Source organism: Vanessa tameamea, chromosome 18, assembly GCF_037043105.1.
Source record: "Vanessa tameamea isolate UH-Manoa-2023 chromosome 18, ilVanTame1 primary haplotype, whole genome shotgun sequence".
NCBI lineage: Eukaryota > Metazoa > Arthropoda > Insecta > Lepidoptera > Nymphalidae > Vanessa > Vanessa tameamea.
In genome coordinates, this window is record NC_087326.1 from 3,194,605 (window position 1) to 3,212,804 (window position 18,200).

At 29.9% G+C, this 18,200-nt stretch overlaps 2 protein-coding genes across 2 annotated transcripts; one reads left to right on the forward strand and one right to left on the reverse strand.

Moving 5' to 3' along the window:
• Positions 1 to 577: 577 nt before the first annotated feature.
• Positions 578 to 13,574, reverse strand: LOC113400160 (meckelin-like). The gene is made up of 20 exons (XM_064217713.1): positions 13,414 to 13,574; positions 12,843 to 13,013; positions 12,320 to 12,561; positions 11,967 to 12,084; positions 11,667 to 11,734; positions 11,360 to 11,487; positions 10,389 to 10,524; positions 9,313 to 9,428; positions 7,740 to 7,890; positions 6,812 to 6,946; positions 6,433 to 6,558; positions 5,909 to 5,996; positions 5,001 to 5,128; positions 4,713 to 4,936; positions 4,411 to 4,488; positions 2,999 to 3,027; positions 2,671 to 2,735; positions 2,065 to 2,213; positions 1,644 to 1,755; positions 578 to 1,385 (listed from the first exon to the last, which is right to left on the reverse strand). The coding sequence occupies exons 1-20, from the start codon at positions 13,463 to 13,465 to the stop codon at positions 1,317 to 1,319; spliced, it is 2,385 nt and encodes a 794-aa protein (XP_064073783.1). The 5' UTR covers positions 13,466 to 13,574; the 3' UTR covers positions 578 to 1,316.
• A 1,438-nt stretch (positions 13,575 to 15,012) lies between these two features.
• On the forward strand, positions 15,013 to 16,878 carry LOC113400187 (glutamate receptor ionotropic, NMDA 3A-like). The gene has a single exon (XM_026639666.2). It carries the CDS (start codon positions 15,013 to 15,015, stop codon positions 16,876 to 16,878), a length of 1,866 nt encoding a protein of 621 aa, XP_026495451.2.
• The last annotated feature ends 1,322 nt before the right edge of the window (positions 16,879 to 18,200 follow it).

The window sequence follows — 18,200 nt, forward strand, 5'->3', positions numbered from 1 at the left end:
ACACAAATAACTATATTATACATGTAAAAACTTATATGGTTTAGTGTGTAGGGGTCTAAATGAAATAGCTTTTTGGGTATTAATTTAACCATTTTTATTTTTTAATGTTAAGTGCACACATATGTATACATACACTAAATGGCTTCCGGCGTCGTAGTTGATGTAAGAGAGATGAGACAGATAACTAACATGCCTCATTAATTATTTCCTTTCACACAATGCTTCGTTCAAAAATAATATTTCAATCCGTTCAAAATCATAATAGTAAAACTATTAAATATTTAATCAAATATTATTATACATATATATCTAACGACTTTCCGCTTCAATTTATGAGAGTAGATAAATTTGACTGAAAGTCTGTTTGATCAATTAGAACAATTTCTAAAAAAATTAATTATATTTTCAGTTAAGAACCTTTAATTAATTTAACAATTAACTTTTTTTATTACGTATTTATGTCATCTAAGTAACCCAACCAACTTTTATTCGTAGATATTGTAATAATAAAAGTTTTTTTTATGAATAAAATAAAAGTAATAAATATTTTAAATCATACTTCTGTAATCTATTTCGTGTGAGAACTCTTTATTTCCTCCAAATACTCAACAAGAGCGGCATGGAATTTAAACCGAATATTATCCTTGATATAATCATCTTGATTACTTATCGTATAAAATATTATATACTTAAATATATCTCTGGTTGATTTTCTAATACGTTGCGATCGACTTCTACCAAATAGTTTTAAGCGATTTATATACACATCCATTTTAATATTCTGTGGTAGGGTATATAAAGAATTTAGTAGTTTAAACAACTCTTTCCTTTTCGGTTTATTCCCTTTTATAATTTTCAAGAAACCATTAACTTTATCTTTTATAAATTTACTCCTGAGAGTGGACAATTCCTTTAAATATTTGGCAAATTTTCTTATAATCACTTTCATTATATATTCCGATCCCAAACCTTTTAAGGTTTTGCTCAGTGTATATATGTATGTCCCAATTTTGGAACCTTTAAAGCGGTTTAATATTACGCTACATATATTTACAATGAAGCCGTGTAAAGATTGATACGTTTCTGATTTCGGTAAGATTGGTGTCGTGTATACGGTGGGACGGTTCATGTATTTACTTGCATCAAAAATTTCAATATCACTTCTATCGTCTGATTGTATATTTTTTGTCACTTCTCTAGTTTCACTTTGTACTAAAACTACAGCAACAATAAAAATAGTACTATGCATTACAAAATACTGCGTATAACAGTTTTATCTGCGTTTAGTGTAGAATAACTTAATATTGCCATTATTTTTAATTATTTAAGCCGACTTTATTTTTTACATTCAAATTTCCGAAGAAATCTCGAGTACATTTCATAATCTGAAACGTAAACATTTATAGATTATAACTTTTTCCTATTATCTGTAAATAAACTATAATCAGAATATACTTGTATTTATTGGTTGTACAAAATTAATAAAATTATTTTGTTATAACTAGTAGTAACATTGCAAAAACTGGGAGTACTTTTACACATAAGTTTTTTTTTAATTGCATTTTAACAAAGAATAATTTGCCGCATAATAGCCATGTGTATATAGTTTAATTAGGTCAGTAAAATTCGTTATTATAACTTACTTGCCACGTTATTAGGGTAATTAACGCAGATAAAACAGAATTGCCGGTCATTATCACAATACAGCCAAATAACATAGAGTCGAATGTTGCCAGCGTCCACTCTTCTCCCCACCTGAGTTACAAATAATTATTTAATCTATTACAATAAACATTGATATTATATTATAATAAAATACACAGATTTATACGCAATATTTTTATTTATAAAAAAATCCATAAGGCCATCAATCCATTATAAAATAGTGAAAAAGTAATAAATAACAATTGAAATATGTTTTTATACTAAAAAGATTATGCGATATTTGATTAATAAAAAGAGGCGGTTGGAATAGCCGAAGTAAGCTATAAGAATCATTACAAACATTTTCAACAAGACCAAATATTTTCAGGCAGGAACCTGATATAAGTTCATGTAACTAACCACGTAACAGCAAAACATGATGGCGTTGTGACGTCACCATCGTAGAGTAACACACTAGTGCTGCCGCCCTCTCTTTCCATAAATTCAACATCAAATAATTTCTCAAATATTGTTCTCTCACTGGCCACCCAGTTTAAACCGTCTAATGCCTGTAAGGAATTTGAATTTTCTACATTAGTGACATGTAATAACTTTGATGATTTCGTGAAAAGGGACGTTAATGTGTAACAAGAAGCCGGGAAGCGCGCGCTATTTGATTAGAATAATGGGCGCGCGCGGTACTAAAGCGGGATCCGTCCGATTACCATCAGATACCAAAGCATTTTCCAAGAGGATATAAGGTTATTGCTTATTACCAAGAGGAGATGACAAATGTTACCATCGTGTATATCATCAGCATCATATCATATACGACTACTGTAAGGCAAGAGCCTTACATCAGTCGTATATGACAATAAGAAAAATAAAATAAAAAGAAAAATTATGAGTTATTATTTTTTCACATTTGTATTCTTCAGTCAACTACATAATATAATAGCATACATAACTCAGTTTGATTGTATTGACTAATAAGACAACGGCATATGAAATAAAAATAATACTTACCCTTTCAAAAAATGCACTCAAAAACTGAGACAAAAGTGCACGGTTCGAATTGTGGCCAAGTTCACCTAGAAATAAATAATTATTTATAAATCTGTTGCCAAACTTAAGCATGGCATTACACACCCTTTTACAATACCTACTACTATTATTATTCGAAAAAATATAATTTTACTAAGTTTCAATTAAACAAAATGTCTCTCTTATTTGTCAATTGCAAAAGCTCAAAAATATAGTATAAAAAAATCTCTTGTTCTAATACCAATTCATATAATACCAATTCCAAAAAAATCTATTACCAATATACATTAAGTAAAAGAGTTAAACATACCGTTATTTGACAGCTTTTTATATACATTCCTGTAAAAATAAGTTTAATTTTTCATATTTCAATATCAATTTAACATATTAAAAAAAAACGAGACAATTTCTAAAGAAGGAAATTATTGATTAGGCATTTATATTTTTGGTGTTGCATAAGTATAGCATAGTTGTAATATATTTTACATATAAAATTGGCATAGCAGCAGTACCTTTAAAATTAGCACAAATGACACAGCACCTTTTTAAGTTACGGAGACCTTAATTTCTATCCAAACCACCAACGAGGTGAATTACATTGAAACAAAAGAATTAAGAAAAAGAGTTACCGTCGCATTTATTGTAATTATATAAAGTACAATAAAGATATACCTCAGGTAAGACAAGAAAACGAATTAATTATTTTTAAAATTAAAATCGTTTGTCATTTCTATTAAATCATATTCTACATTATACTTGTGAGATTTCAATCAAAACAAACAAAATCTCATTTGTCAAACTTGCTTAGGCATTAAGAGTCAGTCAGTCAAGGCAGTCGAGGTAGTACTCCAACCTTTTTATTTCTCGGATGACACAAGAGAAAGATATTTCCCGTGGGGCAAAACACTATCCAAATTCCGAGTCAGATCTAGAAGATTGACAGTTCTATTTTGACCTCGTCAACGCATTATGTTTGACAACCTCAATTTTAAATCGTCATGTTACTCATAAAAGTTAATGGAACGTTGAGAAGGGCTACCCATAATCATAATATCTATATATTGAGATAAAACAGGCAAAACAAAACAGCTTAGTACCATTTTCTCATATAGCTGTTAAAAGATATTCTTTTATTTAAATGGTATATATTAAAAATAAAAAGAGTGGAAAAAAAATGGTTCAAAACATTCAAATTCATAAATGTTTTTCTCCAATTAATTCAAGGACTCGTACCCTATAATATGTTCCGCGCATTTCGCTACTCTCCCAAGAGAATAGTCGACTTGGGCGACTTCGGTCTGGACTTCATATTGTAATAAGTGTAACAGTAATGCTTTTCTCAGTTATAACGCAATCAAATACGTCACATTACTTAATTACTATTCAGTGATTTATATTTCAAATGTATTTTTTTAACAAGGAATTTATAAGATATAGAAAATAAAGTAACAACCCGTGAATGTTCCGCTGCTTGTAAAGGCCTCCTTTTCTCTTTTTTCGTTTTGGGGCTCATTCAAATAGTGTGGTTCAATCAACACATGTAGGTTTTTTGACGATGTTTCCCAACGAGCACGAGATTAATTAGGAATACAAATTAAGTACATTAAAATTGATTGGTGATGACCCAGATCCATATCTGGTTCACATTTAGTAATTTTAAAATAATGTTGGTAGACCTTTAAAGGTGTAAGTTTAATTATATTTCAAGGAAAATAAACTTACCTCAACTGAGGCGAACAAACAACACGACATGTTTGTAAAGCGTGAACGGTCGGCCTGAAGTCAATTAAATCTTCATTTCTGAAAACTTATATTTTTAATTTCTTATTTACGATTGTTATTATGGAAACAATACTATGTACTATTATTACAATTCTTCTTTTTCTTTTTAAATTTAATGTACTGAAAATTAAATTAACAAAATAAAAAAGGAAACTTAAAAAACGTGTGGATAGATTTAAAATAAAAAATACAGATAAATAATAATCTTAATAAACTTATTTAAAAACAATACTGAGACTCACCTTCCATCCACATAATGCGCATAATTCTCATGCTCAAATATCAATAATGAAAGTTCCAAATCAGAACATATTTTCGTCAACTTGATTGATGAAGATTTAATGAATTTATCGATGAAGATCCTTATACACAATAGTATTGTATAACAACTCCACCAAGTTACGGATGCAATAACCCATTTGTATCCTTGGCTCTTTGATAGATTAATTGATGTTTGATCTAAAAGCTGATACAAATGTTAAAATTAAAATTTTTTAAAATAAAATTTGTTAATATTAGGAATAACTTACATGTAAAATCAACAAAGTGCTGACAGCAGTGAAGCCGGGTGAAACTCTACGTTTTGTTTGTTTTGACATCCATTCTTTAGCCAAGATGGCTTCTTTCCAATTTTTTGACTTATTTTGGATAAATACATCTGTTGGTTAATCATTATAAACATTATCGTATTATGTATCATTATATACAAATTTATATTCACAATATAAATGTCCCACTGCTAAGCTAAGGTCTTCCAAGACCGCCCCCCCCCCCGCGCTCCAATACTGGTTGGTTTTCTATCGACACATACAGATTTTCTCACGATGTTTTCCTCTCCTTCCGAGCATGAGATGAATTATAAACAAATACTAGGCACATTAAATTAAAATCAACATCAATCATCTGTTAAGATTCATGCGTTCTAACCACTGAGTTAATTCCGCTCTGGATCTAAGCTTTTATTTAATAGCAGTTAAATATTACAACTAAATAATTTTTAATCATTTCCACACAACAGATTGAACTGGTATGTTTTACTTTTAGTGACAAACATAGTCCAATATTTACTTTACACCTTATTCGTTTTTGTAAGTTGATTAAATTATAGATGTTATTCATTAAATATTTTAGTGATAAATAAACTACAATGTGTGTTTACATTTTTTATTGATAGTAAAATTCAATGTAGAGCTAATCCTATTGCCAAATAACTATTATTTTTGTTAGAAATTATTATTATAAGAAAGCATGAAGCATACTCGTCCAAGTTGAAAGTAATAAAATTGCCCTTGTCTAAATCTCAATGTATTTGATTAGTTACGACAACGAAAACTATGTAAGGGGCCAGATTAATCACAATACTTGTGAAGTAAGATCAGGTCTATCTAGGTATCTCAAAGTCTTATCTGACGAGTATGGAATGTTATTAATTACATACCTCTAATAGGAGGATTATATTTCGTCCAGTCTATGAAGAATATGTCACACCGACATTGGTTCCAATTTATCCAAAATACTTTAAGTACCTGCGAATCGAGAGACATAAAAAAAACATTAGAAATAAAAAGTCGATTTCTAACTCTGGCCCATTAGACAACAATCTCCCCTTTTTAAGCTTAACACATACTCATCAGATCTTTCTTTCATAAAAATCGGTTAGCGTTCCTATTTAAAAAATTCTACCAAACCATGAATTTTCACGAAATTTATATTGTGTACTGTTAAATATAAATTTGATAATGATTGCTAGTAATAAAATTAATATAGTTATAAAACATTTAAAAAATCTTTATACAGTTAGCTTGAATGATTAAGATGTACCTTTTCTCATTTTAGGAAAATGCATGAAGAAGGTTTTTTTTTTGTATGTGTTCGTTTTAGTAGTACAGTTAGTCTTAAAAAAGGCATACAATATCGAAATCGAATGTATTTCATCATATTTTTTTTATAAAAGTTCCAAACCTTTAAACAAATGACGCTATAAACTATCGCCTCTATAGCTTGTTCCTCGGCTTGAGACAGCGGTAGAGTGAGTGCGAGAGTCCCTGCTTCCGCAACCAGCGCGTGGAACGCCGATATTAATATCGCCTGTTAGAGTAATAAATATTATAGTAAATAAATTGATAATATAATATTTTAGTAATTAATTGTTTATTAACATGAAGTTAAATCCATTTCAGTATATTCGAACATCACTCCTTCATTACATAAACATTTTGACATGAAATAATTTGGAGTCGGAAATCCAAACATAGTAACATTCTAAGCTAATTTTACCCAGAAAATCGTCGGAAGGATAGTTAATTATAATAGTCATATTTGAATTGATATAATAACTTACGAAATAAAGACCATCGGCTATACAACTCGACAGCAAAGGCACAACAACAAAACAAAGCCCACCCCGTCTCAGGACTCCCCTCCATTGCAATAAAGCGTACAATGTCATCAAAGATCCAAAAACTCCCCCGGATATCTATAAAATAAATTACAAATGGTGTATTAAGCCTATTGCTAAACAGTTATCTTTATCTTTTTAATATAACAAAATTTACTCATGCCTTGAATTTTTGGTATAGATATAGGAATATGCTTATGTCTATTGTAGGACTTAAATACAATATTTTACCTATTTAAACAGGCTTGTAATAGCAAGATAATAATTTAATTATTGAACACTGTTTTTTTGGTTGTGTAGTTCTTGATATAAACTCTTGACATTGTCACCAGATACGAGTTAAAAGTTAATTTTCTTTCAGTGTTCCCTTTATATCTCGTTGGAGTTTAATCCGATAAATCACATATTTTCACAAGCTTTTTTTATTTAACTTGCAATAATTGTTTGTTTATTTAATATTAATTTAATTTATTGAGTTACAACCAATGTGGTTATTATTCTAAGTTTTTGAAATTTTACAAGTTAGCGTGGCTTAATTCTATTAGGCTCCAGACGAAGGAACTCCTCATCGGTTTATACTATTGATAACAGTTGTATGTAAAATCTTACTTTTGGAAATGGGTTTTTTACGTCGTTGGTAACGACTCAAAATTCTCTTGTTTTTGAAAAACTAGCTACAACTTCCTCATTTACTTTATTCATAGCATAGTCCAGTCCCGCCTAAAACAACTCATCTATGAAAAACATATGTTTTTTGTGTTAGTTGAGCTATTTTGATTGAATATATTCACATTCATGAACATATGTTCCCTGCACTCCGCAGTACATTTAGTTATTCATAGTCTAAATAATTTAAACTTTTAGCACTGACTTCCAAACCTCGTAGAACGCCAGCCATGGGCATCTCATGTTCAACTCTCAGAGATGTCGTGACGATATCTGTCAAAGGAGATTTTGTAGCGTAATGACATTCGACAGTAATTTGCAGACGTAGACCAAACGTAGACGCATCGCGCTCTATCCTATAAATAAGAAAATTTTATGAATATGTACTAACAACCATATTAATCACGGTTGGGCACTATGATGTGATTCTGATTGTACCGAAAGCTCTGCCGGTAAAGGAATAAATAAGTATTTTACGTATCTCCTCTATATATGTAGTATAAAACAAAGTCTCTTTCCGTCACCTGTACGCTTAGACCTTTTAAACTACGCAACGGATTTTAATGCAGTTTTCATCAATAAACAGAGTGATTAAAGAGAATGGCTTATATTTATAATACATGTATATTGTAGAAGAGAAAAGTAGATAAGTTCAATTTTCCTAGGCAGAAAAACCATGGTTTTATTTTGTGTTTGTTCTTCAATCTAAAATATTTTATAGATCCTTGTTGTACCCTTGTGAAGCTGGGACACGTAGCTACTATTCGATATATTGGAGGTTGACCAATCCATTAGTATTCGTGCCCACATCACACTCAATCTGTTGGCCTTCATGCTGCTCTTTGTTTAATCCATTCAGAATAGAAAGTGTTTTTTATATTATGCATACGGTAGCCGTTTTGATAATGACGCTCTGGGGTTACTTTGTCACATGTACAAGGTATTTACAAGACATGAATGTACTCATGTCTTGTAAATGCCTTGTACATGGTGGCCGTCGACTAGAATTAATAATATTGTGGTTGACAAATAACATTATTCGTAAACAAATATTATAATTAGTAAATAAATAATATTATTGTATACAAACTACTTACAAAAACTCCTTGATTTGTAAACTACCGAAATCAAATTGGTAATGCATTGCTACTATGTGCCATTTGATATTATTTAGCCACAATTACTCATAGACATTAACGCTGTAAGAAATATTAACCATTCCATACATCACCAATTTTAAGAACGTTCGTACTTACACTAGCTCACTCAACCTTCAAACCGGAACATGACCTTAGCAAGTAAAAAGTAAGTTTGGCGTATATCTGATGGGTGGGTGGTGCCTAGCCAGGCGGGATTGCAAAAAGTCCACTGAGTAAAGCAAGGTAGATCGTAATTAAACCAACAACTCCTCAACGTTCATGTGCGGGTGTGCTGTGATGCGGGCATTACCAAGACGCCGAAGATGCGATTGAACATGATAAAGCACTTGTATTATGGAATATCAGAAGTAACAACGGTACCACAAACACCCCGATCCAAGACAGCATAGAAAATTAATGATTTATACACAACTATTTAACACGGCGTGATTACAGTGCTGTGGCCGTGTACATACATACATATTTAGACTATTACGACGTGACAATAACATGCCATTAACAATGATTTAAATATGTCATAAATAAGTCAAAATGGAAAATATATCAAATTAGTATTCGATTTTGAGATTTTATGCGATTGTTTATATGTATTATATATTTCTTTATAAATTTACTCACCTTATTTGAAACAGAAGTGTTCGTAAATAAACCGTGTTAGTGGTATTTGTAACCGTCGACAGAAACCTATTGAATAGGAAAAATTTTCTAAATTGTTTCGAAGGCCATTTTCCTTTCTGCAAAATAATTTCTTAAATTATAAAAATAATGAATTAAGCTCCATGTCGATGAAGATTGCTAAGAGTTCCTTGCCGATTAAAGGAATAATAATTGATAAATGTACACAGAATAATTAGAATAAAATAAACATATACTGTTACATATGATATTTGGGGAATTGAAATAATATTCTTAAGATAATGTAATACTTAAATCAAAAGTAAATATTGACGAGTAAACATTTCACGATCACTCCCGAATTAAACATATAGGCGACAGAATTAAAGATACGTTCGAGCCACGTAAAACAATGAATAATATTGAATAATATATAAGAGAATTTGTCAAAGCAGAAACGAGGTTATATATTATTATATCGCAACATTTTACGTTATTTTAAATTTCCCATCACTATACGGGTCATCAAATTTATATCAAAAATGTAATATATATACCTATATATATGCAGCAAGGTATTATTACATACAATTTAAGCAGATTTCATTAAATAGAAAGATTTATAGTTTAATTTTGCATTTTAGTTTAAACTATTTTTTTAATTGCTTCAGTTTATTCAGTACATTTTCTTCCTATACTTATTATAGAAGCTGATGCTTAAATTATGATGCTAGTCGAATATTATTTTCTTATAACTGCAAATACAATATCATTTTATTTAATATTGCGAATATATACAAGTCTGGTACACACAAACAAATTTAAAATTAAATTTTACATTAATTAATTATTCTAGTCATTTATTCACGCTGATACCACAACTGTGAGGGAGATTGATAGTAAATTACTTTTAATTTAAATTATTTAAAATTTCAAAGCGCGTACGTTACGTAGGTTTTGCGCCTCTGGTTGTTTCCTGACAATTTTTTTTTTTTTTTTCAGTCATGTACAGATGAAAATCATTGCAGATTACCATTTTTTAACGGTTAAAAGGAAGTCAAAATGAATGCATTACATACCTGAATATCATAACCATTTGGTTTTATTAGTTTAATTGGAAGAAGCTCTAAGCTCGTTTCAGAAGGTATGTATAGTTCAATTATACCTCCAAAATCATCCTCTGTAAGTTTAGTTACATTTTTTAAACAGTCATGTCTGGAAAATAAAAATAAAACTTAATTAAAAGTTCTTGAATTACTTTATTCAAAGAGATAAAAAAAACTGTCAAAACTTGTTAGAAAGGTTGCGAACATCTCAAGCGTGAAGAAAAATTGAGTCTTTTGAATTGTTTCGTTTTCTGGAAACTTTAATATAAAATAAAAGTTGATTATAAAGTTACAAATATATCTTTAAATAGAAGAATGTAGAATATATTATATTAATTTACATCGTTTTGTATAAGTAATATTGTCGATGGGTCAGTTAAAATTAAAATAATAAGAATATTAAATAATGTGGTTTACACTCATATAATTTCCGAATTTTCAATACGACTTTATACAGCGTAAATAAACATTAGTACACACCCAACAAAACAAATGGTATACACCATTCATTAACAGAGTAGTTTGTATTTGAACGCGGACGTTAAGCAAATATAAAATAAACAAACAACGTCGCAAAATGACTTCCATATTTAAAAAACAGTAGACACTTATGTATTTAAAATAAAAAGTAACTCAGCTGTAGCTGCTATTCTGTAAAAGAAGCTCAAAACTCACCGCTAAAAACGGTCGTGAAACACCAGTAAGGTACATGAGATATAATAGACTATTATGTAATTATTATAACAGATAAAGAATATATGTATTATATAGCATATAAAATCGGGTTCAACATTTCACGAGAGAGATACGAAGTGAGTTTTTATAGAGTAGCATTGCAGAGCAAAGTATTAATTTTAAAGAAATAACTTGAGTGTTATCCTACACGCTACGATTAATTAAATAAATAAATGATTCTATTGTTATAGGAAACTGAAATTACTTACGAAAAATCTTCGCCAATCTTAATGTCGATTGGTGGAAGACATGTATTTGGACGGTGGTTCGTATCTAAAAATAAATCTAATCCTCCAACCCTGGTGTGGATTCCCGTTGCTATTTTTATATATATATCCTATAATAAATATTAAATGTTAATTATATTTGCTTAATCTGTATTTATCTTTTAAGATTAACTCATTAGTTATGATATCATCATGCTTTTAACTCCATTTTAATTATTCGATTTCGTATAAAATCTTCAGTTCTACTACAGTAATAATGCCATATCAAATTATCAACAAACGCACTTACTTTTTCACGGTCTAAAGAGATAACTGGATTACTGTTTTTCGAAGCATCTATCGTAAGCAACGGTAGTCCTAAATTAATTAAAAAAAAACTTAAAACAAGTGTTTATATTGCAAACAACGCATTAATTCGAATAAAATGTAATGTACTAGATTTTATTATATACTAAGATATTTCTAATTATTAGTAAAAAATCGTAGTATGGTTTTTACATTAAAATTCGGATTTTAATAATTCAGGAATATAGTATTTTACAAAATGACTAATTCATGCACCTATATAAAAAATAAAATATTAATTTACCTTTGATTACTCCTAAATTAGGTTGAAGCCAAAGTCTACAAGGTCCTGCGGGATCCAATGAATAGAAATTACGAACGCAAGCGCTCGCTAAACTACGACACGCTCTAAAGTCTTGTTGCTAAAATGTTTAATAAGATATTTAATGATATACTTAATTGGAATTTAATATAAAGTATGGTCTGAGCTATTACGACCACATATTTATATAGCAGTTACAATTAAATACTTCTAACATTTACTTTCTAACTTATTTCATTTTTATTTCTTGTATGCAACTTTAATTCTATAATAATTAGTTCAGAAAATTATTATTAAGTGTTCTATTAAAAACTGTTCATAAATCATAAACTTACCGTACAGAAATATTCCAATTTTACTATCTCTAATAGTTCATTTGGATGAAGTTGATTTTCAATGTATTTAGGTCGGCTTAAAATATATTTTTTCGGTATACATCTTCCTCTTACGATTACTTCGTGCTTTTTACACGAACAAGCCTCACATTTGACACAACGGTTATCAAAAACTTTGTATCCACGAGCACACTTAACACACTGGACTTCTTTCACTGGTGAACCATCGAATAATTGAGTCACTGAAATATGCGTAATCAAATCAAATTAGAAATATTGACAACGTATTCGAAGTTTATTTTTATTAGAAAACCTTTCGAAATTTAAATGTATCTTTATATATTAGAATATATAAATGTGTATACACAATTATAAGTTAAAGTCAAAGTCAGGCTTAATTGCATCCTTTTATAAAAAAAAATTATCCTTTTTTTAAATAAAATGTGTAAAAATAAAGTTCTTTGATAGTCTCGCACAAATATATAAATTAAAGTTTTTGTCTTAAACCAGAAAAGCGTCTTGCCTGAAATGTGATCCTGTGGACACTTTCTGCAAACTATACGACCCGCGGAGCTTTGACATCTTCGAGGAACACAAGTAGTTTCATCAGTGGAAACGACTTCGGTGACGTTGCATGGCTTACAACGTGCAATACTTGTCGCTACACTATGCTCCTCACAGGTACATGCAAATCCTAACAATTACAAAATTGTACAAAATTATTTAAACCAAAGTACTAAATTACATATTTAATAATTATGTCTAATATGAAAAGTGCGTGCAGTTATATGTAATTCAGTGCTGGAGGTTGAGACAATAATTCCATGCAACAATAAAATCTTGTTGGCAGTTCAAGCCAATAAGTAATATGACAATAGGTAAATATAGAGAAAATTAAACATAACTATCACATGTCACCTCGTATTATTGACATCCTCCTTGCATTCATTTAAGTTTATAAGAAATTAGCAATTGGAATGGAGATGGATAAATCACAACATTAAATTTACAAGTATTCTTTTATAGTCGACAAAGAAATTTATTTTATGCAAATTGCAAATACTATCGATATATAATTATCAACATTAACTTACCATCAGCAGATGTGACTAACGATACATTAACAGGACAATCCAGGCAATCCATCAAACTTGGCTCATAAAACTGACCAGACTTACAACTTCTTGGGAATTTATGACCATCGACATAAAAACATAAAACCAAAACAATAACAATTTTTTTAGCAAACGATATCGTTATCATAGCGTTGGGAATATAAACAATGCGCTATTGCTAATAAATATTTCCCAAACTTATTGCAACTTAATCAAACGTCAACGAATTACATGAAACAATATTATATTATATGAATTGATAAGAAACAACACAGGGAATCCGTATTAAGGCGTAATAACACGCTTTGCTGCACGGGATGCCATTTGTTTACGTAATTTCTGAAAGGGGGTTGCCTGGTGACGCATATGGTGGTGGGGGTACACAATCAACCAAAACTAAGTAGACATATCTTTAAAATGAGCTTTAAAAATCATATTTGTTTTAAATGACAAGAGAAATTTAAATATTTCGTTGATTTTAATCGTATAATATGTAATAACATTTTATAACGACTTGATAAAGTGATGACAAAAGTTTTTATGGAGTTCAAAATTTTTTGAAAATCTATTTATCACAAAAGAGGGTGAAACTTAGGACGTAAAGTCGTATGTATGTAAAGTTGTATGGAAGTTCATTATTTTTTTAAGTTAGAAAAATGGAAATCGGTCGTTAGACGAATGGAATTGGTCTTTAATAGAAAACAGCTGTTTAACCTTCTCCGAAACTTTATCACCCAAAAAGGTGAAATTGAGAATTTAAGTTTCTATATAAGTTTACATTTTTCCAAAGTTTGAAATATGGGAATCGGCATTTAGGCTTCTATTTATGAATCAGAGAAAGCCGTTATAGTGAATTTGACAACTCAGTCCTGGGATGAAAGTTCGTATGGAAAGGTCATTTTTGAAGTTTAAATTGGTGTTCAGGCTTCTGTTTATCAGTAAATGACCAACGATACGGTGTTTTCCGATTGGATATTACATCGACTAAACGGTCAGTAAGTACAACAAGTAATATATTTTTTCAATTTACCGACACTTTTTTAATTACTAATAAAAATATTTTTAAAACCATATTTAACGCAGTTAAAACCGCGCGGCACAGATAATAATATTATTTTTTAATCATTACCAAACGCTTATGTAGCCAGGAACAAAGGTTTGTGAAACACGTGCTTTAAACATCGGTGCCACTTAGCCTCTAAACCTAGAGTCTATATTATGACTTTGTAGGTTTCAGGTCAACAATAAAATAGAGCAATAGGAAAGATGTTAGTTATGGGCGAAAATGTTCATAAAGATTATTGAAATGTCAATACATTATACATTTAAAAAAGTAGTAAAAACATTAAATAAGAATTGATGCGCATAAATGCATTATTACAATAGATCAATTGATGGAGGTTTTTTATCCATTTTCATTCGCCATTACCTTTTCGTTTTTTAAAGCATTAAATGAAAGAGTTAACTTTAGAAACAAAGCATGATTAATAACTTTTACTTTTACTGACAGGCGTTTTATCATGTCTTTGACTAACGCTTTAAAAATGCTTAGTTGGAATCTGACTCAAATGCTTTACAATGGTCTATTTTGAGCACACTACGACTATTATAATACTTTTGCACATTAGTTATATATGTGCAGATTTGGAAGTAGCAAATGATGAAAATATTAAGCATAATGATGTTATAAAAAGTGCTGTAGAAATCGCTAATAAGAATTTTGAATACCGAATATCTACCGTGATAATATCACATGATGTAGAAGAATCAATTTTAAATCAATTCATCAAGTTCTATCGTGGAACAGTTACTTTGGAGAGAAATGATAAGGTACCAACGAAACAGGTAGTTATTTTAATAGAATCATATTTGTCGCTTATAAGAATACTCGGAAAATTGAAACCAGATCTAAAAGGGAAAACCATGCTCCACAGCGATGCGTATTACATAATAGTTGTTCTCTCCTATCCACATAGACTACGGCGTATATATAGCCTTCTTTGGGGTTACTATGCTACTAATGTGGTAACTGTCGTCACTAATAAAGACAAACGAATAGCATTGTTTACTTATTATCCGTACAAAAATCATTTAAGCTGCCAAAATTTGGAACCTACTCTCATTGGCTTTTGGGGCGACGGTGAAGTAATGGAAAAAGATTTATTTCCAGATAAGATGATTAACATGAACGGTTGTCCTCTTTACATATCAACTAATAAACTATATCATCCAGCAACAGAGCAGAAAATTCCTTTAGAAATAATTAAAAGAGCTATAATACGGTACCTCAGGGACATCATGAATTTCACGCCCATTCTTTCGAGCAGGGATTTTCTCAGTATCGACTCGGATGGAGCCAAGAATTGGTCTGAAACTTTAGATGACATCTTAACGGGTAGTGCTAATATCTCAACTTGTAGCATTGCACCTGGAATGGATAGAGTGGGCATATTAGACTACTCGGTACCATATTTTAGAATTAGCTTAGCATGGCTAGCACCGCCTCTAGTCCCAGGACCAATTTGGTGGCGTCTATTTTCACCACTAAATGGATATCTATGGCTCATACTTTTACTCGTTATACTTTTTGTTAAATCAATACCGTTCACTTTGAACTTTAAACGTATTAAGATGTTTTGCTTTAAGAATTTTAAACATGCGGATAAATTGCACGATGTAGTTATAAGAATTTGGGCTGTTTTAATGGGTCAGCCAATTAGGGTTGAGCCGAAGCGTTTTAGAGATTTCTATATCCTGAGTCTTTGGATATGGTTTACATTTGTAGTAAGAAGTGCCTACCAAAGTGTCCTCATCGGAGCTTTGAAGTCGGATGTTGTAGTTGGTAATTTTGTTGATTTGAAAGATGCTTGCAATAATGGATACAAGTTTGGAGGCAGAGCGGGTGTATTAGCTCATTTTGAACATGATACCTTTATACGTGAAAACTTTGAAGTTGTACCTGAGAGGGAGTTCGAAAATGTTTTTCAAGAAGTTTTAGGAGGCAAGAAAAAGTTCATTATTGCCTTGTCACTCGAATACGTAAAGGCGTATTGCATGTCTAAGGGGATAAATGAAAATGAATGTGGCTACATCCTTCCCGATTCTATCATGAAAATTCCCTTAGTGATATGGATGGGTAAAAATTCAGCTTTTATGAGGCCACTCTCTCTGTGGCTCATACGTCTTTTGGAAAGTGGCTTATTAGAAAAAGATACTGTAAAGATGTATAGCAAGACTACCATGAAAGTACTCGAACCAAGTGCTTTGAATAATAAACAAGTATTTAGCTGCATTTTGTGTCTTTTAGTTGGATATTTAGTATCAGCAATAGTATTCATATTTGAAATAATTAAATTTAAAAGTGATAAGACCGGTATATTAAAGGAATCGAAGAAAATAATGGTTATAAAATATCAGAAACATAAAATACAATTTTCCAAATAAATTACAATATATTAAATAAAAAAAACTAGACGACGATTTTTATCATTAGTTATTCATCGACGTGTTTTCGACACCTGCACTTTATAATAATTAGGACCATAGTCTTTCTAAAACATTTCACATTCCTCGATAAATAGCTATACACTATAATAACTAATATAATTATAATAAAAGGGTTACATAGATTTTTTTTATTATTAGGAATTTAATATGTGTATAACAATTTTGGGATTTGTGTTTAAAAATAAAAATGCACATTGCTACTGCTAACATTTTATTTGTAACTTAAAGATCTAACGAAACAAAATATATAATTGGGTACTCCAATAACATTAACAGTTTATCTACTCTAATTACATAGTTCTTTGTTAGTAAATAAGCACTAATAGCAATACATTATTTTACTATATAAAAAATAGATTTACATTTCAATATTATTCGTATCTGTTTTTCAAGTTATAATTTTATATTTAAAAGTCTGAAACGCATCTAACTGGCGATTCCTTTGTTGTAAATTTTAAATACAATTACAAAAATATTGTGTATCTATTCGATTATTTAAATGTAATAATATCAAGGGTACAACAAATATCAAAATTAGTTTATCACTTCTATACCAAAATTTGTCTTACACTACTTTCAGTTATTTGTTACAAATGAAACAAAAACTTATTTATTCCTCTCCGGTAATAAATTGACGACTTTATCAGTCATAAAAATAAAAGGTTAGCCTTTTATTGAGAAAATATTATTTGTTGTAAAATGTTTTAAAATGATGAGTAGAAGTTTCATTTGCAAGCAATAAACTTTTGATGTATTACAATTGCTTCAATAATGTCTAAAAATTTAAATAATTTACAAAATATAACGAGCTTACGACTTGAGATAACATAAAAACATTTTAACATATTATAATAAGTATGTCTCATGCAATTGTAATACAGTGTGTTATATAGATATAATATTCAAAACAAATTTATTGTATGCATAAAATGTTCTCTAGCTTATGTGTTATGCTAATATACATAATACCGTTGCATTTGAGAAATCACCGTTGTCTACAAACCAAACATCACATGAAAATTAGATTATATTTACAGAGTAGGTAAAAACAATAGATTTCCAATACTAGAAAACATATATACCTAAGCTACTTATAAAATAAATTGAATTAAAAAAATAAACAATCTTTTATTTAATACAAGTACGAAAATAAATAAAATGAAGTGTACTAGATTGATAGATTGCGTTTTACTAGCACCAAAATTTTGTGCAAAATTTCAGCGCAATCGGTTCGGTAAAACTGGTTTAAATTTCAGCAG

Excerpts from the sequence above, each read along its gene's own strand:
- LOC113400187 (XM_026639666.2), top strand. The coding sequence starts at position 15,013 with ATGGTCTATTTTGAGCACACTACGACTATTATAATACTTTTGCACATT.
- LOC113400160 (XM_064217713.1), bottom strand. The coding sequence starts at position 13,465 with ATGGATTGCCTGGATTGTCCTGTTAATGTATCGTTAGTCACATCTGCT. Across the intron at positions 5,129-5,908 it reads ATATAATCCTCCTATTAGAG|ATGTATTTATCCAAAATAAG; the intron begins GTATGTAATTAA and ends ATTAACCAACAG. Across the intron at positions 1,756-2,064 it reads TCATGTTTTGCTGTTACGTG|GTGGGGAGAAGAGTGGACGC; the intron begins GTTAGTTACATG and ends TTTGTAACTCAG.